The 26780-nt window shown below is 31.4% G+C and overlaps 2 protein-coding genes, 1 long non-coding RNA gene and 1 other non-coding gene across 5 annotated transcripts; all 4 read right to left on the reverse strand.

Annotated features, from left to right (window-relative positions):
- Window positions 1-595: 595 nt before the first annotated feature.
- On the reverse strand, window positions 596-8597 carry LOC149495494 (uncharacterized). Its single transcript, XR_016321360.1, has 2 exons — window positions 8399-8597; window positions 596-783 (listed from the first exon to the last, which is right to left on the reverse strand). It is a non-coding gene; the product is annotated as an uncharacterized LOC149495494 (long non-coding RNA).
- On the reverse strand, window positions 2305-7054 carry LOC149495495 (uncharacterized). The gene has a single exon (XM_089722365.1). The coding sequence runs from the start codon at window positions 6525-6527 to the stop codon at window positions 5499-5501; it is 1029 nt and encodes a 342-aa protein (XP_089578491.1). The 5' UTR covers window positions 6528-7054; the 3' UTR covers window positions 2305-5498.
- A 736-nt stretch (window positions 8598-9333) lies between the features above and the next one.
- PEN2 (PTEN 2) lies at window positions 9334-16529 on the reverse strand. 2 transcript variants are annotated; one of them, XM_020677342.3, is made up of 14 exons: window positions 16370-16529; window positions 15113-15555; window positions 14142-14243; window positions 13995-14051; window positions 13340-13405; window positions 12555-12593; window positions 12104-12280; window positions 11880-11966; window positions 11688-11752; window positions 11522-11598; window positions 10767-10813; window positions 10488-10618; window positions 10315-10384; window positions 9334-10156 (listed from the first exon to the last, which is right to left on the reverse strand). In XM_020677342.3, the coding sequence occupies exons 2-14, from the start codon at window positions 15536-15538 to the stop codon at window positions 9620-9622; spliced, it is 1881 nt and encodes a 626-aa protein (XP_020533001.1). In that variant the 5' UTR covers window positions 15539-15555; window positions 16370-16529; the 3' UTR covers window positions 9334-9619. The 2 variants fall into 2 exon arrangements, with proteins under 2 accessions (XP_020533001.1, XP_012065393.1); XM_012210003.4 differs by lacking the exon at window positions 12555-12593 and having other exon boundaries at window positions 16370-16528.
- Window positions 16530-23103: 6574 nt separating this feature from the next.
- LOC105628449 (hypothetical protein) lies at window positions 23104-26613 on the reverse strand. The gene is made up of 6 exons (XR_016321208.1): window positions 26482-26613; window positions 25962-26065; window positions 24702-25625; window positions 24437-24583; window positions 23673-24003; window positions 23104-23380 (listed from the first exon to the last, which is right to left on the reverse strand). It is a non-coding gene; the product is annotated as a hypothetical protein (transcript).
- Window positions 26614-26780: the final 167 nt, after the last annotated feature.

Raw genomic sequence — 26780 nt, forward strand, 5'->3', positions numbered from 1 at the left:
TAAAAGAAAATATTTCATTTTGGTTTGAAAAATCATAAGTTCGTCAAGTTCAATATTAAAACCTAACTAATTGGTAAGTAATTATGTGAATAAAAAAATTACTACCTGATCATGTAACCAACTTAAATATTGCAAATTCTAAAGTTATTTATCTACAAATCAATTTAATAAAAATTGAGATATAAAAATTTAAATTAAATATTAAAACTCAATATTTATTAAATTATCTATGCATAGCACAAATATATAGCCATAGAACCAAATAGGATTACATCTTTTAATTTTCTATTAATTAAAATTGATTTACATAAATTATTATCACAATCAATATATAATAAATGATTATTTATTATTAATATATTTATCATCATTTGAAATATGTGTTAAACATGGTGTCAAAAGATAATACCATGACCCATGCATGTGCAAAAATAAACGGAAGAAAAGAGATGAACTTCCATACAATCAGTTTTTGTACCATATAGTATAGCCTATCAGTAATTTACTAAGTAACTAAATCTAAAATAGGGGTGAAGGTTTATAAATCCTGCACTAAAATGCATAACACCACTAACAAAATTGGTACACACGAAGAAAAATAAAAGAAATATAAATATAAAACACAATAATTCTCACACTCACTTCATAAACTTATAGTGACAACAGCATAAAAAATTTATTATCTCTACTTAGAGCATATACCTTAAGTTGATTTTTGCAAAGGATTTTATCACCGAATTTGAGTTCTTTCCACTGATCAAAAACCTGTATCTTTGACCGTGCCTGAAAACATAGAGAAATAGTTTAATGGAAGAATCTTAGCATATGAAAACTAGTAAAATGGACTGTGTTAAGTAGGCACAGCCACGGGTTCATTTTGAACCGGAACCGAACTGTATTGTAGATGAACTGAAACGGATTGGAACCATCGGTTCAAAGTTTTGAACCGGAACTGTCGGTTCAAGGGCCGGTTGAGATTCGTGTGAATGCTAAAATTTGAACCTAAACCGGCCATAAACCAACAGTTCTGATTTGGTTAGAACCGAAAATTTTTCTATTTTTATTTTTAAAATGAGAATCACTTAGCCTATCTTATACATCTCTAAAAATCTCAATAATATTTTATTACATGATATACTTTACTTAAGATTTTTTTTTTAAAATACACTTTACTTTAAAAGTTAAAAATTTAAAAAGTAAAATGGTAAAAAAAGAGAGAAATATTTAGTCTAAATTTATATTGTTTTTAACTTTTTCTTACCCTTTTAAATTGTTTACTAAGTTTAAAATTACATTCTTTTGAAGTAGTTTCAAAATTTTCTTATAATTTATTTAATTAATAACATTTAAACAAAATAAAATGATAATTTATTTGATATTTTGGAAAATTAATTAATTTTATTCTTATATTAATATGAGCACTGTAAAATTTATTTAAAATAAAATTTACCAATATTTTTTAAACTTATATTAAATATTTTTAAAAGAAAAATATAACGTTAGAACCGATTTTTTAAAAAAAAAAACATATATCGCCGAAAATTGTAATCAAAACTGCACCGGAACCGGCTGAAACCAGAACCGCACCGTAACAGGCAATTCAAGGGTCAATTTAGATTCAATATTTTGAAAATTTTGAACTGTTGGTTCCGTGAACCGGAATTGGCGGTTCAATGAACCGGCTATGCCTGGTGTTAAGTAGTCCTGCCTTCTAGTTTCTTTATCAATGGAACAATATTCCAAAACCTCAAATTCTCATCTCCACTCTAGGCACTATATCTGCAATTCATAATTGAGTTCATTACTTGATAAGTTTGTCTGTGAAGACAAAAGTTTTACTTATAAGATTATAAGATTGATAAGTTTGGTTTTTTGTTTTTACTGCTTTTGTAAACTATGACCGCAATGTTTAGAGTTAGTAAACCATGGTTTGGGAAAGTTAGAAATGTCATGGTTTTCCTAAAGCAATTGAAACAAACACTGAGAAAAAAAAAAAAAAAAGAAGCAAAAATGTTGTTTATGTCAAAGAGGCAACATTGTATACCTAACCATCAAGGGAAATGGCAAGATAGAGTACTTAAAAACTATACAAATTATGGTCAAATAGGCTTGCAATCTGTACGTATTTCAAGAAAAAAAATACAGATTTGGTTACATGTATTCAATTATGAAAAGGTTTTTATCTTTAACAATTTCACTAAATAATACCTTTGTTAATAACAGATATTTTCACACCATAATTTGATTTTAGGAGTAACCATCAATGTGTTAAGTTTAAGCAGAAAAACTGATTGAACAGAGAACTCAAACAATTGGATTTCCAGTCTACATTCATTGAAATCAGACCTGGCAATATATAGCCTTACAGGAATAGCACAAAGATAAAAGAAAAAATACAGCAGAAAAATCCTAACAATCCCAATGAATAGGACTTCCTAAAGAATAGGACTTTTATTTAATAGAACCAAACAAACAGCTCCTAACATTCCCTCCCTTAAACTTATTCTTCTCTAGACAAGAATTAGTTTAAGTCTGAAACATCACACATACCAAGTTTCTTGCGCAATCTCTGAAATGCTTCCAACTTGAGAGGCTTTGTAAATAAATCAGAAAGTTGATCATGAGTGCCACAAAACAATAAGTTAACTGTTCCTTCTTTGGTAAGATCTCTAAGAAAATGAAACCTTACTCTGATATGCTTAGAACGTCCATGTAAAACTGGGTTTTTTGACAGTTTGATAGTTGAAGCATTATCACACATAAGTTTTGTTCCTTCCACTTGCAAATGTCCAATCTCTCTGAGTATTCTTCTCTTCCAGACAGCTTGACATGCACACGCAGCGGCGGCGACAAATTCCGCTTCTGTGGTTGATAAGGTGACTATAAGTTGTTTTCTGGATGACCAAGCTACTACTCCTTCACTCATCATAAACACATAGCCCGAAGTACTTTTGCTATCTTCCATATCGCCGGCATAATCACTATCAGTGAAACCAATCAATTCACTAATTCCACCCCTTTTATAGAACACACCAAAATTAATTGTGCCTTTCAAGTACCTCAAAACTCTTTTCGCTGCTGCAAAGTGCAGTTGCGTTGGGCAAGCCATAAAATGACTTATTAAGCTTACCACAAACATTAGGTCAGGACGAGTGGCAGTAAGGTACATCAGACTTCCCACAATCTGCTTGTAAAGAGTTGCATCCACCTTGACACCATTTTCATCTTTACTGATTTTTTATCCAGGAACAATAGGATTACAAACAGAGTTGAAATTTTCTACCTCAAATCACTTCAAAACCTCAGCAGCATATTTCCTTTGACATATAAAAATGCCATCTGAACGTTGTATGACCTCAATTCCGAGAAAAAACCTCATTTGACCCAGATCAGTCATATCAAATTCCCTTTTCATAGAACATTTGAACTCTCCCAACAATAGTTCATCAGTACTGGTAAACAATAAATCATCAACGTACACACTTACAATAAGAATTTTACCTCCCTTCCTTTTAACAAAGAGTGTGTGCTCACTAGAACTGCTTTCAAATCCTTCCTTGATGAAGTAGGCTTCAATTCGGCTTAAACCAGGCTCTAGCTGCCTGTTTCAACCCGTAGAGAGCCTTGTTAAGTTTGTATACCAGCTGCTCATTCCCTCTCTTGACATAGCCTTTTGGTTATTCTACAAAAACATCTTCTTTCAGTTCTCCCTGTAAAAAGGCTGATTTGACATCTAACTGATAAAGTGTCCAGCCATTCTGTGCCGCAAATGCTATGATCATCCTTACAGTGTCCATTCTAGCCACGGGCGCAAAAACCTCAGTATAATCAACTCCATGCTCTTGTGTGTAGCCTTTCACCACCAACCTCGCTTTGTATTTATCAACCTCACCAAGCTCATTTAGCTTAGTTTTATAAATCCATTTAACTCCTATTTTCTTCGCACCAGCAGGTAGAACGACTAGATGCCAAGTATGATTCTTCTCGATGGAATTAATCTCCTCATCCATGACCAGTTTCCACTTTGAGCTCTTGACTGCTTCTTCATAGTTTACAGGATCTGAAACCATTAAAAAAACCATATTAATATCATCTTCCATGTTAACATCTTCTTCAGACAATCCTTCACCGGACACATAATCAGTTGACCATATAGGTGGACGTCGACTTCTGCCCTCCTTTAAAGCCAATTCTGATTCGTTATTTGGTGCAGTAAATTCATCAGCAGATGAGGCAGTAATAATAGGTTCGGCAGTAGTTTCAATAGCATCATATGAAGCAGAGCCTGTTTGTTTTGTGTTTTCTCCTTTTGCTGGAATTTCGATGCTTTCTTCCCAATCTAAATCAGCTTCATCCTCAAAACTCTCCTAATCCCATTTACGATGTTCATTAAAAATTACATCACGGCTCACTATGATTTTCTTTTCAACTGGATTGAACAACCTGTACCCTTTTGATTCGCCGCTGATTCCGAAAAAAACACAAACCATGCTTTTGTCTTCAAGTTTTTTTCTCTTAGCGTCTGGGACATGAACATATCCCACACATTCAAAAACTCGAAAATGGTCTACTGCTGGTTTCACTCCACTCCAAGCCTCTTCTGGTGTCATATCTTTTACTGCAAGTGTTGGAGATCGATTCAAGACATGATTTGCCCACATGACAGCTTCAGGCTTCAACTTCTTGGGTACCCCTTTTTCTGTTAACATAGCTCTTACCAAATTCATCACCGTGCGATTTTTGCGCTCAGCTACTCCGTTTTGCTGTGGAGTATAGGCTGTGGTCAGTTGTCTCTTTACTCCATGTTGTTTGCAAAAGTCATTGAATTCTGCAGAATTGAATTCTCCTCCTCTATCTATTCTTAAGCATTTTATGGGCATTCCAATCTCTTTCTCCACCAGATTTTTGAAACATTTAAAAATATATAATGTTTCTAATTTTTCTAGAAGAAAATACATCCATGATTTTCTAGAAAAATCGTCTATAAAACACAGCAAATACCTTTTTCCGCTGCTTGAAGATGGTGTAATTGGACCACATAAATCCGCATGAACAAGACTCAATTTTTCAGAAGCTCTCCACTGACTTCTTTTTGGAATGGGAGTCCGATGCTGTTTGCCCTTCATACATGCTTCGCAAGTGATGCTTGGATCAACAATTTGTGGCAGACCTTCTACCATGTTTTTGTGTTTCAAAATACGGAGACCTTTGTAACTAAGATGGCCATAACGATAGTGCCAAAGTGTTGATTGATTCGTATTTAAAACTTGTAGGCATTTTCCTTCACCTATTGTGTTTGATGATTCTGCCAGCAAAATAAACATTTGGTTTGCACTCATAATCGATTCTGCGATTTTTCCCTTTTGTGGATGATAAATGCTACATGCTCCACCTTTGAACAGCACTGTTACCCCCTTGTCTTGAAGCTGTCCAACGCTTAAAAGGTTGTTCTTGAGTTCCGGTGCCCAATGCACTTCTCCAACAGTGTAACAGTTTCCCTACAAAAACAGTTTCACAGTACCCTTTCCAGTAACTTTCATTTTGGTATTATTTCCAAGTTTGACACTGTGAGTAAAGGTTGTGTCTAAACTTGAAAACATACTTTCATCACCACACATGTGATTTGAGCAACCGGAGTCTAGAAACCATGCGTCTCTTCTCTTTGCTTCATGAAGTTCAACATAGGCCATTAACAGCAGCTCATCTTCTTCATTGAGCTCAGCATAATTTGCTTCGTTATTCTTAGGACATTCATACTGAAAATGTCCTAAGTCATGACATCTATAACATTCAGCAGTTGCCTTGTTGAAACTTGTTCTGCCTCTTCCACGCCCCCTTCCTCTGTAAGCTCCTCTTCCTCTGTTGCTTGTGTTCGATCTACCTTCAACTTTCAGAGCTTGATCCTCATTATTGTTACTGGGTCGACAAAATTTTTGTTCATGCACCACTAATGAACTCTGTAACTCATCAATGGACATAGTATCAGTGTCCTTTGATTCTTCGATGGATACTACAACATATGTAAACTTATCAGTTAGAGTGCGTAGAATTTTCTCCACAATTTTCTTGTCTGGCATTTCTTCTCCGTTGCTTCTCATTTTATTAGCAACCAGCATTACTCTAGCAAAATACTCTGTGATTGTTTCATCATTTCTCATCTCCAGGACTTCAAACTCTCTTCTTAATGCATTAAGAAGTGATTTCTTCACCTTTTGATTTCCACCAAATTTTCGATTCAATGAGTCCCAAACAATCTTGGATGTGCGACGGTCCAAGATTTGTTCAAAGACGATTCGATCAATTGCCTGGAACAGGTAATGTTTTACCTGATAATCTTTGGTTCTATCATCATCAAGCTGCGTCTGTTGAGCCTCGGTCAATTTCGTCTCTTCTAGTGGTTCCGTAAAACCTTTCTCCACCAAACTCCATAAACCTTTTGCTCTGAGCAGATTTTCCATCAATTCACTCCAATGATCATAGTGACCATCGAAGTGAGGAATTTTTGTTAAGGTTTTGTCGTCTGACATTCTCTCTGTGTTTGATTACTTGAAGATTGCAATCTTCCTTCTTTTTCAGAAACCCAGTGGGGGCTCTGATACCAATTGTTAAGTTTAAGCAGAAAAACTGATTGAACAGAGAACTCAAACAATTGGATTTTCAGTCTACATTCATTGAAATCAGACCTGGCAATATATAGCCTTACAGGAATAGCACAACGATAAAAGAAAAAATACAGCAGAAAAATCCTAACAATCCCAACGAATAGGACTTCCTAAAGAATAGGACTTTTATTTAACAGAACCAAACAAATAGCTCCTAACACAATGTTAACCAATACATTCATGTTCTTACTCCATGCTAGATTGCATACCTGAATATTGTGCTCCATTGAGAAATTAACTTAAATTTCAATTCTCATCTATTTATTAACTTAAACCAATAATAGATAGACGAGGATTGAGATTTAACCGAAAGAGAGTATATAGATAATAGTTTTTAGATACATAAGATTAAAATTTAAAAAATGTTTTTATGTCCAATTAAATTTAAAGAAAAAAGCTCAAAAATTTGTTAAAAAAAAAAAAGAAATACTCAAAAGATAAGTGTCAAGTCAACTTCATAAATTTTTTTTTTTTTTTTTTTGCTTCAAAATTATATATATATATATATGGTACATTCTCTTATCATATATTCGTTTAATAGAATTAGTCTTTTTAGGACATGCATTGCACGTTAATTATACTTATTATTCGTACTCATACTCATTATTCGTACTCATACATTTTTTATGTCATTATCACTTTTATTTATTATTTATACTCGTTTTTATTTTTTAATATTAAATATTAACTATAATTTTTGTTATATTATTTAATTTTTTATAACGTTAAAACTAAATTTCATATGAGATTAATGTGAATATAACTGTTAATTAATGATCAAACCTACAAGAATACTCCAAACTTTTCTATATTTATTTTGACCTTTGCACCTGAGCACCCCTATTTTGAAACTTAGATATATTAGTACAGATATATTAGTACTCCGAGAATGCATATAGGGTTAGGAATTAGAATAAAAAATATTTTACCGGGGCCTACGTTAGTACCTTGGGTAAGCTTAACCCAAGGCTAGTAAAATTCAATATAATACGCACCATTTGGACAAAATCATTGGAATCAAACTACTGCATATGCTTTTTCTCAAAAAAAAAAAAAAAAAAAAAAAAAAAAAAACTACTGCATATGCTAAAATCTCTCACAAACCTTTTCATGACCATTTAAATCTCATCTGTGAACTCAAAAAGTAACAAAAATGAACCATATCATCTCAGCGAGAGAAAGTGAAGCAGTGCATATATTATCACTCACTAATACTTTATCCAATTCAGATGATTAATTCTGCAAAGACAACACTTGATGCTTAAAAAAAAAATTCCAGCCAAATGACATTTTCCATAAACTCGCACATGTAGAGAGTCAACTATATACCAATTTTTTCAAACCAGTAAATCAGTAATTAATAAAATTGACAAATAAATTCTGCAAAAATTTCCAATCAGAAAATGAATAATTCACATTCCCAAATATAATCGCATCATCACATTCTCAAACATAATTGCCAAGCCTAAAAATTAGGTGATTGTGGACTATAGTGCCTGAGCTTGTAAAATCAAGACAAACAACCATCAAATTTTAGAAATCGATCCCCTTTCTTTAATCTAGGAAAGGTATAGAAAGACGAATTTTGGATGGAGAAAAAAATGAAATTGTGTAAAGAATGTTTGGGTAAAAGGTTTAAATATTTTGATTTCAATCTTCAATTAAGAAAAATTCAGTGGCTTTAGAAGATAAGGAAGAGGTAAAAATGGCGAGTAGAAAAAGAAAAGGAAGATTACCTCTCTCCCTTCTCTATCTCTCTATCGTTCCTCTCTCTCTGATTTCATCATCTTCACAATTTCGCAGGTGGGAGATAGAGCAAGTAAACATGGGATGAGAGAAAGAGAGAGTTCCATAGCTACAATGGGAGCTGTAAGAGGAAGTTTGCAGAATGTCGTCTTCAAGAGAGCGGGAGAGATTTCCAGCGTTTAGTTTCCTTTAAGAAAACGATGTTGTTTTGCTTGACCTTGGGTTAAGCTAACTCAAGGCACTGATGTGGGTCCCACTAAAATATTTTTTATTTTAATCCCTAACCATAAATGCATTTTAGGATGCTAATATATATAAGTTTTAAAATAGAAATGCCTATGGTTCAAAAGTCAAAATAGAGTGATTCTCTGTCAACTCGAAAAGTTTGAGGTATTTTTATAAATTTACTATTAATTAGTAAAATAGTAATGTGCATATACACGCACTTCAATTTAATTTATATCATCAGTTATCTAAAAAATTTTACAACATCACCTAATAATTGTATACAATAATAATATATAATATATTATATATATTTTTAAATTAAAATTTTCAATTGTTTATCATTCCACACGTACATATATTCATTTTATTTAAAAATAAATTATAAAACATAAAAATTTAAACATTTTGAAAAAATTAATTATATATTCTATTTGAAAAGCTTAATTATATATAAATATATATACACAGCTGAATTTATTTTTACGCCTAAAACAACTAACTTTATTCAAAACAACTGAATTTGTTCAGTATCATTCAAACAACTAACTTTATTCAAAATAACTGAATTTGTTCAGTATCATTCGATTGTGGGTTCGATAGTCATAAAAAAGCATTCGGCCAGAGAGAAACAAGCTGATCCAGTTCAGTTAAACCCAATGCCCACCCCATGGTTAAACATTTTAGAGAACATAATCAGTTCCGAATGTCAAAGATTAATGAAGACAGATTTGTACAACACTAATATCATAATGTACATTTTTTAATGAAAATAATGAAACAAATACCACCACAATCTTAATGCAACAAATTATTAATTCCTTCAGCCTCTACTTTTGACTTTGAATAACTGATAAGCCAGAAAAAGCAGACATTTACATTCTCATAAAGAAATAGATTGAACCAAAGGCGACTGGTGCCTGTATAACTTGCAAGCCAATTTATGTACAGAACCTTCAATCAAGACCTCAACATTTTCCTTTTCTTCATTCACTTTCATAATCTTCGTCGTCTCCAAAAGTGAAAACAGAAACATCAGCAGCCATTGCTTTGAACTCACTTTCTGAATTGTTAATCCCAAGGCCTAAGACAGCTGCTTCACCAACAGCATCGCTTTTTGGCTGAGTAGCACTAGGTTGTGAGCCTGTGTTTCCAAGAGAGAGTTGTTCAGTTGCGCGTGTTAAACTTGCAACTTGATCTGATTTTGTATTAGTTTCCTCACTGGAGGTGATTGTGGTGGCAGTTCTTTCCCCTGCAGAAGCAGCTTGAGCTTGCTTTAGTTTCGAGGACACAGATTCCTCTGCCTCACCATCTGAAAATACATCATCTTTATCATTACTTCCGCGCTCTTTATCTTGGTTTGGAACAGCTGCTGCCACACCAGTATCAACTGGACCAGGAGCAGCACTTGAACCTTCATTCGACTTGTTAGCAGCAGCCTCACTGTCTTGACTTGATGGAACAGTGCCATTGTAATCTACTAGCACAACCTCGACCTGGAATCCAGGGGAAGGCAGTTTTCTCTGCACAAAAATCCATCCAGATTGTTATTGTCAGTCATGAGCACCAAGAAGACGTGGCATTGAAGAACAGTAATGTTGACAGAGGACCAATTCCCCTGACTATAATCAATAAGGACAAGGGAATATCATATGCATAATAAAGCAGCCCATGTTTATACCTTGTCAAACCCATCGATGTCACCGGTGTTCAAAACCTTTCTATTTTCCATCATTGTTGTATTTAACCAACTGAAATAAGGAGAACAAAGAAGAGAGTAATCAGCATTGCATGATATTTCAATCGTTAAAATCTAAAGGACACATTCAAAGGGAACCGGATAAATATACTAACAAATAAAAATCTCCTTGGCGGTCATGAAAATGGACTTTAAAGTCTCCAGCAACCTCGGCTAGACCAGGTTCCCCAGGCAAAGCAAAGACCATGATGCCCTTCTTTGGTGCACTAAACCAATAATCTTCTGGCTGCAGAGAGAATTATACATGTGTCATAACTCATACAGGAAAAAGTGAAAAATTAGTTCAAAGTCAAAACTGAGCTAAGACCAGAAGTCCAGATAATCTCTTATGGAGCATTGGCAAGACTATCTACCAAATGTTTCAGAACACCTACCGATAATTCCTTGGTTCTAGGATGCTTTTTTGTGGAGAAGAGAACACCTGTCGATAAGGAAAGAATTAAAGAATGTGCAAGCTGTTACAGAGAAATATATCAAATTATATTTTATTAAGCCATGGTGCCATAAACTTTAGCTTTAACTTGTATTTCCATCCTATATTTTCCTGATTTTTACTGTAATCTTAGCACATCCTCTTATATTTGTGCCTGAATAATCCCCTGGCTTTGCTGTATCGATTTTGGTGTGTTCTGTTGCAGTAGCAGTCATTATTTGCTAAAGGAGAAAAAAAAAGACCTTGTACTCAATCTATGGAAAGTAGCTTAGAGCTTAGAATGATAAAGAAAGTCATTGTCACACAATCTCTTATGTTCGAGTCTATGGAAGTGCACAATCTCCTTAGGGAACATTCCTCGTAATAATTCGACAAAAAAAAAAAAAAAAAAAGTCTCTCTCATACAAAACCATGACAACTCATGGGACAAGCATAGATGTGGCACAAGAAGTGCATAACCCAAAAAATATTCAAGTACGTGAGAGGGTTTGCATGAACAATTATAATGATAAATACATGGAGTACAAGCACATACGGCCTTCCAATAGATCAGGTCAAACCAAAAACAAATAAAGGAAGAGGAAAAAAGAAAATTTGCAGATGAAAGCTTTGACCTTATCATGGACTACCAAACAAATTCAATTCAATTAAACGAGTTATTAAGGGGGGGAAAAAGGAAGAAAATGTAGCAAGTACCATTATGATCAGAGACAGTAATAGAAGGCCTAATCCAATAAGGGCATCGGTGAAGACGAAAACCCCTAAGCATGCACCTGCATGAATATGATGTCATTAAACAAGAGAGAGAGAGAGAGAAGGGGGGGGGGGGGGGCTTATTTCAAATGCTAAGCCAGAAATATACCTACGCCCTGGTTGGTTTTCGCCATTGAAGTATGTTAAGACACGTTCAAAATATTTTACATATCTCTGCAGGAAAAAAAAAAAAAAAAAAAAGGAGCAAACAAAAACAATCAGATAACATGCAAAGGTGCTTCAAAAGAGATGACATATCCTGAATGTGCATTTTTCAATAGGTAAGCAATAATCAACTCACAATTTGACTTGGCAGAACAAGCCCTTTTCCATCAAAACACCTCTTCTGGTTATAGTAGTCAATGGATTCTTCAGCTGTAGGAAAGAACTAGAGAAAGAGGGGGAACTAGTCAACAATTAAAGACTCAGCAGTAAAAGTAAAGCATGTGCAGGTCACTAGATACTCCACCAAACTCATCTTCAATCAAGAATAAATTGTAAATAAATAAATAAATAAAATTGTACCTTTAAGTATAGAAGAAGGCTAGAAATCATTAGCCCTGTCCTTGCCATTCCAGCCTTACAGTGCACCACCACAACATTCTCAATATCCTCCTTCAACCATGAATAAGCACTTTGGCAAAATGATATGATAAGTTGAATTGGAGGGCAATTGTGATCATCAAATGGAAAACTAGCCACCTGAAAGAATTCAATGTACCAATTATAAATATACTGTTTCTATGGGTACTAAGTTCAACGGAGGGACCACCAGAGCAAGATTAAGCTTTTAAAAACATCCTGTATCGATTACAAATAAAACTGATGCCAAACCATTAAGAGAGTGATCAATAGGAGAATTGAACCTAAATATCATATATCCAATACAACATCCAAGTTGCAATAAATTTCAACATTAAACCAAGCAAATAAACCTGCAAGAGTAATTATTACCATGTATTATTTGAATTCATACCAGGTAAGAACAGACTTTAATATGCATGCATTTTGCAGCCTGCAACAAAAAATCTCGTTGCTCATTTTGAAGCTCTAACATCATTGCTATGATCGTCAAATCAAATATTTAAAAGAACAACAACTAAGCCTTAAAACTAGTTACGGTCGGTTATATGAATATCTTGTCTCTAGTCTGCTCTGTTCATAGCTAAAAGCAAAAAATTCCAACGCTGAATATAATGTAAAAGAGATGCTTAAGCAGTCCCTCAAAACTTCTGACACAGGACATATTGGATTTATTTTATTAGAGTTCCAGATAATCATGCCTACAAAACATTATAGCCAGCAAATACAAGATCCTAGCAATGTTGCATATTTAATTTTTTCTTCCGCATACCGAATTTTAACTGACATGCTTTCATTGGTTACCAAATTAAGATTATTAGATGACATTCAACTTTTTCATGTTGATTAGTATTTTCAATTAAAGAAATTGAGACTCTGAAACATGGTTTTAAATACTTTTTAAAATACTGTATCAACACAATAGTAATTGTGAATTGCCCCAATAGTAATTAGGCTCTAGATGCAGTATGCTAACATGAATACACCGCATTTGTGTCCTTGCTTGCATTCGTAACTACATGACTGTGATTTAAAATTGCCCTGAATGGATATCCCTTGTAAAACCTAATGAAAGACAAGCCAAGCATGTGCAGTCTTATGCAGCTCAGACACTACCCTGGATATGAAAAGACTACAAATATTCATTCTTTATAAGCTTGGGTGAAAAATAAGACGCACCTTTCCTTCAAACAATGATGCATCATATAGCCTCTCGGAACAAAGATTGTACACTTTGTACTTGCCCTGCATGTAGAAAACACATCTAAGGTAAAGTATTTATGCAAATATCCAAACTCTCCAAACTAAGCTACAATTAGAAAAGGGTAAAACTTGCAACTTTTGGTACAAAACTCATAAGGATGTATCACATAGAGCCAGTTATAGACAGAACACTGATACAAAAGAATGAGGTAATACATCATTGGGTTGCCCCGAACTCATAGTCAATAAATATGACCATAATTAATACTCAGTAAGGATGCTGTATACATGGAATGCCAAATCAAACACAAAATACACAAATCCAACATGCAAAATGAGAAAACTTCATCCATCATTATAATCAACAATTAAGCAGAGAACGGGTCATATCAGTTCCACACGCACACAAAAAAGAAAAGGAAAATATGAGAAGCACTCATTTCCAAGACGCAAAAAACTACAACTAAAAATTATATTATAAAGCATGTTCTCAAATAGAGTTTAAAATATCATTTTATATTAATCACCAAGTCAATTATTGACCAGGTTTACCATATGCACTCATTTGAAGTCAAACAAAGATAACAAAAGACATAATCGAGTTGAAGTATAGAGTCAATAAAGTGTAAACCTTGTGATGAGTTTCAAAAAACTTAATCACTTCTTCCATGTGATTTCGATAAAATCCCTGCACCACATAGCTTGATAGTTAAATTATTGGCAATCCAATTGATTAGGAAAATTAAAGGCAATTCATAGGGCAGATTGACCTGCTCACCTCAACATATCCAAAAAAACCAGAGCTCATATCACCAGCAGGGAACCCCATGGCAATTATATTCTCTGTGATATATGTCATATCCAAATCAAATCCTCCTTCCTGAAGATAAGTAATAGGAATCAATTAGAAAATGTGTAGACATACATCATATAATAGAAAGTATTACCAAAAGCATTAAAACAGATATCAATAAATTTACGTAGATTATCTTTACCCACTGGATCCTTATCCCCTAATTAAGCAAGTATCCAAGCAACAAATCAGGTGTCAAAATGTATGAAATTCTCTAAAATGTAAACATCCATATCTCAGGATACAAATTTATGCAATAGGCACATACTTTAAAGCATATTCCAATTATAAAATGCAACAGAAAAAAAAATCAGATAAAAATATAGATTATCTACAAGCACAATGAAGATAATTCACAGGGTTTAGCAAGACCAGCTGCCTCATTCCTTAGAGATTCTGTAGAAACAGAGAGAGAAAACTGAAGGCCTGCCTTTGTGAATACAGAATGCACTACAAGGGATATTGCGAAGACTTGATAGTTGATTGACAAGAGAGTTTGATTTCCAAAATAGTGCTTTTGTAATTTGAAAAACTTTTTTATTCAACTCTTTCTTTCCTCCTTTTAACAAAATGTAGAAGAAAGATATAACAAGTTTGCCCTTAGCATAGATGATATCTCCATAAATATATACTGCTCACTTGTAAGAAAAATAAAATACTAACAAACAGCTACCAACTTCCTCATAACTGTTATAAGTAGTTCCTAGCTACCCCTATTGAACATAGTTTAAGATTGGCAGTACACTAGGGCACAGACATCTGTTGCTTATCATATAAAGTTGAAAAGGAAACCACAATAAGGTATATTTTGGCAGAAACATCAAAGGAGGAACAAGAAATAAATCATCTGCATTGCTAGTTAAGATTCAAATAACTCAGCAGAAACAGTAACCTACCTGGTATCTTCGCTTATTTTGAGAGACAGCATGACGAGCCTTGACTTGTACTGCCTTCACTGCATTCTTAGATGTATCAACTAAACCTTTAGTGATTGTTCCAATAAAACCAGGTTGTGAAGGTGATGAAGGCCCTTCAGAACTATCATCAGTTACAGGAGATTTCGGAGATGAGCGCAGTACAAATCCACTTGTAAAACGGGCAAAGGTTGATTTTCCAGGGCTTCCAGTTGGTGAGTCACCTTGTGAGGGAGCCAATGGCTGGGGAATTTTCAAACTTTTGGCCCATGATGTTATGCCAGCTGCAGATAGCTTTGGAGGCGCATCACGTGGGGAATTATCCACTCCAGGATCTGTAGCAGCATGAGTTTGTACATCGGGAGCTTTAACAGACGAAGTTGATGAATCAACAGGTCCAGAATCCATTCGTTCGACTCAGATGCCTTGATGATTATGAAGAACAATATTCAAGAATATGACATATAAGAAGTCACTATAACGCACTAAAATATACAAAAATAATTCGAGAAAAACAAAAGAAGAGTAAGTAAGTAAAAAAAAAAAAAAAAAATCACCATATAGGTCCCAACTCCTAAATCTCAATGTCCAAAGCAAGTGCAATCAGTTACAATATAAATGCAATAAGATAAGCAAAGAGCCATCTCGTTTCTGGCATTCACCTTTCCTAATCTCTACACTAGTGACAACAAAAAGAAAAGGAAGGGGTTGGGGGCAACTGTGAAGGCAAATGCAAAATTGCACCATCGAGCAGTTCACCATTGATTTACAATTAGCTTCTCTCAGATTTTAAACATGACATCATGGAATAAGAAATACTCCCACCAGGCCAACTAAAATTTACGAGGTCAACCCATTGATGACAAGAAATGACTGTTGACAATAAGAATGACCACTGATCTTGGAAACAGAGACAATGTTGACAACAAGAAACCATTATTGGCAGGCGGATTTTAGCTGTTAACACTAAATTTAATACCAAAATATACTCTAAGCATCATCCCATTGCAACACTAACTACCACTTGTTAATTGGGTAATTATTTCTCGATTTAAAGAGTAACAATAAGATATAGCAATAGAAGCATTTTCAGGATTCAGAGAAACCAAGATTCAAATCAAAAAAGAAAAAAGAAAGAAAAAGATTGGTGACATCTCAATTTGAAACCAAAATCAGCAAAACAAGTACATAAGAGTGAATTAAATTAACCAAATTGAGATCTATGGAAATGATTCTTGCCTTACTAGAACCACACGCAGAGTATAAGCCAAGGGTATAGTGAAGCTGAATTAGGGTTTCAGAGAGAGAGAGAGAGAGAGAGAGAGAGACACGGAGAGAGATTGGGGCGTGAAAATTTATCAAGTATTATCAATTGGTCAACGAATCAGCAGAGAAAGTAATCGTGATGGATGATTATATTTCAATTTAATTTTATAATCCAACGGTCAGGAAAGATTATGAAATATCATCTACGTATTTTTAACGTCCAAATGCATAAATTAGCATCAAAACTTTAGGAGAAAAATCTAATCAAACCTTTAATTTTTTTATTTAGATATATTAAATACTTTTATACTGTATATAAATGTGGAACAGGGAATAATAGGATTTCCGTTAGAGCCAGACGAAATTTAGGATATTCCAAAATAATCTTAATTATAATAAATTAAAAAATTACGTTTTACTAGTTGATTTGATGTATTTATAAAAATCATTTTTTAAGTTAATCATGTGTTGTCTGATTATCTTCTCACTTATATGAGAAGAGTAAGATATTTTGAGTTTGAGTTCTTTTGACCAAGTGTTTTCATCAATTTGAAGGGTTATTTCTTACTGTGTAGCCATAATTTTTGTCAAATTAAACTTCCCAATGAATAAAAAGTATATTTTTTAAACAAATACATATAGATAATTAAACTTTTTACAATTTTAAATTTTATTTTTACTAAATTTAATTTTTAATAATATATATGATAATAAGACATTTGAAAATTTTTTATATTTTTTTATTAAATATTTAATTTTTTAGGATATAGATAAAAAAAGAAAATATTATTTTTTAAAAATAAATTTTCAAATAAAATACATATATATATATATATAATATTTTATTTAGGAGAGAGTAAAAAAAGAAGAAAAAAGTATATTATTTTTATTAATATTTTTTTCTTTATATTTGTAAGATTTGATTGGATACATTTTTAAAAAAGTAATTTTTTAAATAGAATTTATAAAATTAAATCCGGGATGGTAGACAGTTGAAAATTTTAATTTAAAAAATACATATAATATTCTAGTGATATATTTATATATCTATATACATTGAAACGTTTTTATGTTTTTTTTATTAGGTGAATTATAAAAAAAATTATTTTAAATAATAATTTTTATTTTCTTTTTCGTTATTGAATAATTTGTATCTACTATCATTTTAATTTAGTAAGAGATTTATATTTCCATTTCAATACATAGATGGCCTATTGATGATTAAGCATTTTTATTTTTATTTTTGATATTTTTTTCTCTTATATCCTAAATTTGTTTGAATTATGTTTAGTAAATTAGAAAAAAAAACTAGAATTATATATTTTTATTTGGGTCACTTTTTGGTGTTTTAAGAATTTGTGTATATATGCATATATTCCTTTACTGATACACTAGATAAGTAATACTGCTACTGTAGCCAAAGAGATTTTCATTATCAATTCAAATATTTTTTTCATTTCTTTTCTTTTATCTAGCAGTAAAAAATAATTTATTATTATTTTTCATTATAGTTGTATATAGATATTGATTTGAGCTTGAGGACAGAGAGTTGGAGATTGAATGATGACTTGATTTTCTTTTTAGGCATCTATTATTATTTTAAAAATTTGCATTAATCAGGGACTAAAAAATTAGGTCTAGGGATTGGATTGAACTTTATTCTGAAACAACTTCATTATATAAAAATAGAATTAATTACATAAAAAGTAGCATTACAAATAGTTTGTACAGCAAAGTGAGTATATAACGAGTATAGTCAATGTGAAATACACATCATACAAAAGACTAGTCAATTTATAAAAATCCACATGGTAAACATGTTACTTTGTGAAATTATTTTATTAAACACTCTAATTAATAAAAATTTAAATTAATTTAATATTTATTTAAGTTGAAAAATGTGAATATCATTATTTTAATAGTTCTATTAAGTGTACATTAAAGCAATACTTTGTATATAAAAAAAAATAAAAATTCTGAAAATTATAGTTGATAGTATGGAAAGGTGTCAAATGTTACCCAAATCTGTAATTATAGAGCACTATAGATCTTCGTTAAACTAGATTAAAATTATAAAGTTAAGAGTAGTGTTAAAAATCAATGGAAGGAACGTATTTCTTATATTCTTTATATTCTCTAACTGTGGAAAAAGAATTGAGCACAAATGAGATATGTATTAACTTGAAAGGTTTATGGTCCTCTTTTATCCCTTCTAAAGTTGCAGTTTTAGCTCAGAGAGCCTTTTTAGATAAAATTCCATGTTGAGCTAATTTGTTTAAGCATAAAGTTATTCAAAAAGATGCACAGATTGGTTGTCCTTCTTGTGATTATGATGTTAAAACCATAGACTATTCTTTTATTATCATGTGTGTTTGTGAAAAAGTTTGGATTGCTGTCATGAAATGGTGGGATGTTAAAGGGATACTCCATAATAAGTTGATTGAATTGGGTGGAAATGGGAAAGTATGCTCTATTTAAAAGAATCCCATGTTGCATGAAATCTTTTGTTTTATATTACCTTGTGGTCTCTGTGGATTAGTAGAAATAAACTTGTTTTTGATAATGTTAAAAGAGAAGTGGGAATGGTACTTAATAACATAAAACTCATAAGCTTTAAACTTCTGAAAGCAAAATACCCTTCTCTATCTTTTTGCTTTAATAATTGGATTCTTTTTCCATGTCTGGTATGCTCTAATGGTTTCATGACAAGTAAAAGGTTGTGGTTGTAGATCCCTCAATCTGTTGAGAATTATCTTGTGAAGATAAAATGAAATTCAATATGGATGGTTCTACAATCGGAAAGCCAGGCCCTGCTCGGGTGGGCGGTATCTTAAGAAATTATTTGGGGTAGATTGTATGTGGATTTTATAATTCAGTTGGTATGCTAGATTCAAATGAGGCGAAGCTCATTGCTATTTTCTTTGCTATAGAGTTTTTACTGGTTATCTGAATATAAGTCTTATCCATTGATTATTGAATTTGACTCTCGAAATGCTCTTTGTTAGATTCTTTAAAACAAAAACAGCCTTGAAGTTGGTAGGAAAGATTCAACAAATTTGATTCCGTAATAACTAAAATGAATAAAGTGAAGTTTAGACATTAACCGAGCATGTAATCAGTTTGCAGATTGTTTGGCAAAGAAGGGGGTTGAGGCAACAAATAAAATTTTGGCTTGGATTTAATAATGGTTGTTAGAGCTTTCAACAAGCTTTTTTGCTAATTTCTTCAAAGTTTTATGCTGGCTGGCTACCATTTCTCACTTCAAGAAATGCTTTTATTTCAAGTTTAGATTTGCTATATGCAAATTATTTAGGTTTGGTTTATTCTAGTTCAATATTAGTGCAATTCTATATGAAACTTTGTTTAGAATATTTGTGTGATTCATTTATGGGATCTATTGTATCTTTTCATTTAAGAGGTTTTGATCAAATTCTTTTACCTAATATTTTCAGCCTGAGTTTGGGTGTAAGAGAGAGCCTATTGACTATAATTAATGCTTTGATATATTAAGTTTTTCTTGGACAATATATATAAATAAAATAAAATTAATTTTGCAGAAAAAAAAAAGAGAGTAAAGAGTAGTGTTGTTAAACCTAGCTAGCTAGTAGATTAACTTGAAAAACTTGTGAACCAAACTCAAAATCAAGATGGTTCATTCTAAGCTATGTTAAGGAAGAGAATCGAAATGAATTGGTCGAACTATAGTCGAACAGGTTGATTCACACAAACTCAATAAACTCGGATCAATTATTTGATAATTATATTATTTAATTAACACTAGCATTATTATTTTTATAACTATTGCTTAAATCATTAATCCACCAATTAAATTCGTGATTCAACCACTTAATTTTTTAAACAAATCATTATCTAGGCAAATCAAAGAACTTAGTTAGGGTGTTTTACCAAATAAAAAAAAAAAAGAGACAAACAAATATAATCAAATTAATATTGTTTAATATTTTTTTTTGTTAGCAATTTTCTCTTGAAATTTGATTTTAGGGTACAAAGATGGTCTTAATTTAAAAATACGGCCACTAAAAATTAACTACCAATCATTTTTATAAGTGAAGAGAGATCTTATTTGACATTGAAGCTTGTTTTTAAGGTCAAAGATTACTTTTCTTCCTTATTGAATCAAAGTAGTTCATCTCTTCAATGAAGCAATATGAAACCATATCTAATGTTTATGCTCCTTGAAAATTATTTATGGTGGTAGAAATTTTGCAAAGAAACCATAAATTTTTTTTCGTTAGAATACCCATTGAATATTGTACACATAAATATAGTATTTAATCTCTGCATTCATACAAAGATTGTATGTAGTTAAATGTTTTTTTTTTCTTCTATCTTTGAAAAATATCAACTCATTTTATATTATTTGATTACAATATTAAAGATTAATTAAAATATTAAATTTCTAACTTATAACACCGTAAAAATATTTATAATTATAGAAAGTTTGTATTTTAAAAATTAATTATTAAATATGAAAAAATACAAATGATAAAAATAGTGGCCTTGGTGACTGCCAGTGGTAGTGGCTAACAATGATTATTGAATTAATAAATAATATTTATAAAGTTATATTAAATTTATCAATCTAAAAAATGATTTCCTCTTATAAAAATGAAAAGTCGTTATCCATAAAAATGATTTAATTTTCTTTTCGACTAGAAAAATATTTTTCATGTATTGATTTTTCTGAGCACCCTAAATACTGAAAAATTGTAAAAAAATTAATTTTTATATAAGTTATTTTTTGAAAATAAATAGAGCCTAAATGCAGTTAAATGTTAGAAAAGAGAATAAGCGAATTAATGTGGACAATAATATAATCAGTGTTTTAACTTTTTAGTACAAGTTAACTTAACTTCATAAAGATAAGAGATCCGAGAAGATTCAAAATTAGGGTTTTACAACTTAGGCATGGTCGGTTCATTGAACCACCGGTTCCTGTTCACGGAACTGATGGTTCAAATTTTTTAAAATGTAGAACCTGAACCGCCCTTGAACCGCCGGTTCCAGCACGGTTCCGATGAACTGATGGTTCCGTTAACGGTTTCTAGCGATATATGTTTTTTTTAAAAAAAATCGGTTTTAATGTTACATCTTTCTTTTGTACATATTAATATAAGTTTAAAAAATATTGGTAAATTTTATTTTAAATAAATTTTAGAATGCTTATACTCACATAGGAATAAAATTAATTAATTTTACAAAATAATCAAATAAATTATCAATTTATTTTGTTTAAATTTATTAAATAAATAAATTATAAGAAAAATTTGAAAAATGTTTCAAAAGAATGTAATTTTAAACTTAGCAAACAATTTAAAAGGACAAAAAAAAAGTTAAAAATAATATAAGTTTAGACTAAATATTTCTCTCTTTTTTTACCATTTTACTTTTTAAATTTTTAATTTTTAAAGTAAAGTGTAATTTAAAAAATAAATTCTTAAGTAAAATATATCATGTAGTAAAATATTATTGAGACTTTTAGAGATGTATAAAATAGGCTAAGTAATTATCATTTTGAAAATAAAAATAGAAAATTTTCAGTTCAAATAGGAGCGGAACCGCCGATTCCGGTTCATATTTTAACATTCATATAAACCTTAACCGCCCTTAAACCGTTGGTTCCGGTTTAAAATTTTGAACTGCCGATTCCTGTTCATCTACATTACGGTTCGATTTTGGTTCGAACCGAACCGGTGTCCATTGCTATTTACAATTATACATAGTTAACAATTTCCGTATAGATACAAAACTCTATTTAAGTGACACGTGTTTGCTATAAAACTGGTTGCCCATTAAATAGGTCTTTTATAAATTACTTTTTCTTTGTATTCTTTTAAATAACTTTTATTTATCTTTCGAAAAATATATATAACTCTAAATTTATGCTTCATTCAAAAAAAAAAAAAAAAAAAAGCATATATACAATATGCGATTGAGATTTATATAAATATTACAATAAGAATATGAAATACTTTATAATAATATAATCTCATTCGAAGATATGTAAAATCCATGTCACTTTAAAGATAATTGATTAAAAAAATTAGATGTAAATACCATAAAATATTATGATTTAGGACTTTTAATAAAATATATTAATTAAATAATATATATATAATTATATATTCACAAAGTTAATTGAAAATTTAAAATTATACAATTTTTGATAAATTAAAAGCAAATTTGGCATTATAAAAAAAAAAAGAAAAATTGATTATTTATTAGTTTTAATTAATTTATTTCGATGTAGGAACTGATATCTTGAGGTTGTTTTAATTAATTTATTAGATGCATAAAATTAATATTTAGATAATCTAAATCTAATACATTGTGAAAAGAAAATTATGTGCGAGTATTGAAATTTTTAATTTATTTCTCTAATTTTATGCTTTAATCATTTATTAAAAATAATTAATATAGTATATATCTTTTTAAATCTTAAAAATAATCATAAAAAATGAATAAAACTGAATTTTTCTTTTCAAAAAATGAATAACTTGTTTTAAAGGTAAAAAGTCATTTAAACATTTTTAAATCTACGACTTATATTTAAATAATGTTAATCTAAGGGTTAGTATAAATTTCAGTATAGATAAAGAAAATCTTCATTCTTTGCCATAGTTTCACCCTCATAATTAAAACAAACATACTAAATAGCAATGTTTTGGATTTCAATGCCCATAAAATGAAACCAATAAAAAATATGCTACAATTGGCATTAAACCCATTTCTTTCAGATGAAATTTTAAGTAACATAACAACCCTTAGGAATAAGTGGCAGAAGTCTTAACACATCATACGTCCAACGCGTTAAGAGGATATATTAATAATTATCCCCCATTTGTTTTTTTATGTATCAACAGAAAAAAAAAATTCATGATGAAGCTTGAATCTTTAAAGAAAGAAATAAAAATAATGACTTCATAAACAATCAGTCCTGCACCTTGCCCTGCGGTGGCAGACCTGACACATCACAAGTCCAACCGTTAGAGGGTATAATAATTGAAAATCATTTCCTTTTATTTCCTAAAATACTCTTAGCATAATAATTTTATAAATTTAGAATGAATAGTTTTATCACAAATTTTTGAATTGCTTAAGTTTATTTAATCCTTTGATAAAATTGAATGTAGAATTTCCATTTTTTCATGCGAAACACAAAATTTGGATTTATAAATGAATTTCACGAAATTTCATGAAATTCATTTATTCCAAATAAAAGCTAAATCTTTAATGCAAATCAGTAAATACTGACCTTTATAAATAATCAGTCGTGCAGTTTTGGATGTTGCCTTTCCTTGCAATTGTTCAATGATGTTTTTATGCATCCCATCAGTCCAAGTCACCAATTAATGATATGTACGCTTGCTAGATGTAAGATACTCCCAGAAACAAGAACTAATAACCATCCGTTCGAGCTCAACTGCATTTTTCAGAAAATATAACGCCAATGCAAGTTGAGTTTCAGTGCCTTGAAATCCACCAATTTCAACTTCTTTCAAGCGAGAATAATGGTATTTCTGGATTTCTTTCATTGTTCTTTCTTCAATATTAACCGCATCATATAAATGTATACCCAGTCTTATCTGTAACAAGTACCATAATATCAGTTCGTATATGGAACATTGGAAATGCATATGTTAACATATTGCTAACTCAGATATCAAATTGCTAAACAGACATAACTTTCATTAACAGAGCTATCTTTCAACTAATCAATACATTAGCTGCATCTATCTACAATCTCCAGATGATTATAGTTAATATTTATATATATATGTAGAAAAGCACAAAGATCATGAAATATTTGTTGGACTAAAAATGAAATCAGAACCCATTATTTTGTGAAAGAGGATCTTGGAATTGGATCCTATAATCCTTGACCTGAATTTGAAAATGCTGGTTGGATATACTTAAATGAAAAAACACATATCAGGTCACAGCAACCGAAAACAAGCCGTTAACTGAAAGCAGTCTAAGAGAAAAGTTTAAACTACAAAAGAAAAGTAGTTGACTCACCGTCAAGTTAAATATCTGAAGAAGAGGGCAGGCAATTAAAACAGGAATAATCTTCCAGATATTATAAGGTTCATTGCCGGAATAGAAAATGAATTCCAGCTGCTTCAAATTGCCAAATGTTGCTATGCTACTAGGTATATACTTCAGCTGGAATGCCCCATAAAGAGGAAAACAAAATTAGAAACAGTACATATAATCAGAAAGAGAAATAGGACATGCTGGATCAAAACATGATATAACTATGAAATATGACAAATTGGCATACCAATCTTGTAGTACTGGACAGTATTAGAGATTGAAGTTGAGGAGCAGCATTCTCAAATTGCTTGAATAAATCATCTGGAAAGCTACTTGTGCATGGCTTTTGACAAAGAACATTTTGCAGATTGGGAACATCAGAGAACACGATGTTAAAATTTGTTCGATCACCGAAAACCTCAAGAGTGGTGAGATTTGTAGCAGAGAGCTCAATCTCCTCCAATCCTTTACAAAAAGATACAGTCAACATCTTCAACTGCAGGAATGGACCACAAAAGCTCAAAACAGCAGGACACAAACACCAAGCCAATCTCAGTCTTTCAAGATTACAACACATTGACAAAATAAATAGCAGTATACTTTGATCTAGTGGGGTGAATATTAAATCAATGAACTTCAAGGAATGTAATTGGCCATTAAAATCCTGTTTCAGTATACAAGAATTTAATTCCAGATGCTTCAACTCGGATGCATCAGACAAATGCTGGAAAGAAAAAGCATATAACTCATGCTGTTTTCTGTATGAGATACCATAGCATGAACAGATAATCTTCAGCTGCTCAACACCCAGCTTAACTGCAAAAGTGATCCATCGATCGATATCATAAGCAAACTTCGGGCCAAGGCAAAAAGCCACTCTAAAGGAACTGATGTTCGGACCTTTATACTGGTTTAAGAACTTATTTACCCATTGCACAAATGCACATGTATATTGTTGACATTTATGAGATTTAGTGTAATCTAAACCAGCCGATTTACAGTCAAAGTTGAGCTCCGACCTTGATGCATGGAGATACGATAAATACAGATGCCTCCATTTTCTTGACAACAATCTTGTTTTAACAGCATCTTTTACTGTCAACTATGATAAAACTGAAGCAAGAATTTCATCTGGCAGCTGACTAATGCAATCCTCCTCAAAACAATCATTCTACATGGTTAAAAAACACAATGTTTGGATAAATTGTCAAGAAAACCAAAACATATATTGTAAGCATTCCTTTACACAAGAATTTTTAGACAGGCATTAAGTTGTTAATCTACAGCAGTTCATAAACCATATAAAATAGAACATCAGATATGGTACCCAGAGCAGCAGGTTACTGAAGCCTCTGGAATTGACTGCTTCATTTTGGTTTGTCTGCCTAATGGGTTTGGTTGACAAGTGTTTGGTTGGTGCAACAAATACTAAATTTTAGTGCAAAAGCCTATTAAAATTTACAAAAGTATTTACAAATTTCCAATGATCAGGTTCAAGAAAACTGACCTTGTCTGAATTTTCTTCAAAGGGCGCCAAGAAAGCACGTATAAAATTGGTTACTATAAGTTGCAAAGCCATTTTACTGAATGGAGATCAATGCTGGTTTCAATCTGCGTCAGTTGATTACACACAAATAATTATCTTTTAACCTGTAAAAGTAATGATAAATTAGACCGCATGATAAACCATTTTGATGCAAAGAATCAGTTTTTGTTTTTGCACAAAAACTCTGTTTTTAGCAGTAAAGAATCAATTTTTGGATATCCTTTTAAAAGAATGTAGATAAAAAGAAAACAATTTGCCATCAAGATTAAAAAAGATACGATTTTTAGGATTTTATCACTTAGAACATTACAAGAGTTGACAATTAATTTAATCCTCCAAATCCAGGTTTAGCAATAAACCATTGGACAACGTTTGAAATTCCAAACAGAAAAATAAAGCAGATAACGTCTGGAATAGCTCTCTCTCTCATATGAACTGTGAAAATTTTGAAATAATAAGAGAAGCTAAAGGATCAACATACCTCAGACTTCGAACTGAAGGATTTCCTTCTGCTCGAAGTGGTGAATTGAAGGTCCTCTCTCTTTCTTTCCAGGTTTATGCGCTTAACTATGACTCTAGGTTACGCGCGTGTGTGTGTGTGTGTGTGTGTGTGTGTTTTGGTTACTACTATTATTCATTTTACTCTCAATAATTTGATAAATTTATTTATAGATTAGAATTTTTACTTTTAAAAATAAAATAAATTTTTTTATTTTGTTCTCAAAAAAATAACTCCAGCTATTTTTAGTTATTTTTATTTTATCATTCCGAAAACTACTT

This window comes from Jatropha curcas, chromosome 6 (genome assembly GCF_041381405.1).
Source record: "Jatropha curcas cultivar XTBG-Jc1 chromosome 6, XTBG_Jcur_1.0, whole genome shotgun sequence".
Taxonomy (NCBI): domain Eukaryota; kingdom Viridiplantae; phylum Streptophyta; class Magnoliopsida; order Malpighiales; family Euphorbiaceae; genus Jatropha; species Jatropha curcas.

Bases quoted from the DNA above. Each gene is read 5' to 3' on its own strand.
- LOC149495495 (XM_089722365.1), bottom strand. From the start codon at position 6,527: ATGTCAGACGACAAAACCTTAACAAAAATTCCTCACTTCGATGGTCAC.
- PEN2 (XM_020677342.3), bottom strand. From the start codon at position 15,538: ATGGATTCTGGACCTGTTGATTCATCAACTTCGTCTGTTAAAGCTCCC. The intron at 11,599-11,687 runs GTATATTTCTGG...ATATTCATGCAG, and splicing joins GAAAACCAACCAGGGCGTAG to GTGCATGCTTAGGGGTTTTC. The intron at 10,619-10,766 runs GTAGGTGTTCTG...TTCTCTCTGCAG, and splicing joins CTAGAACCAAGGAATTATCG to CCAGAAGATTATTGGTTTAG.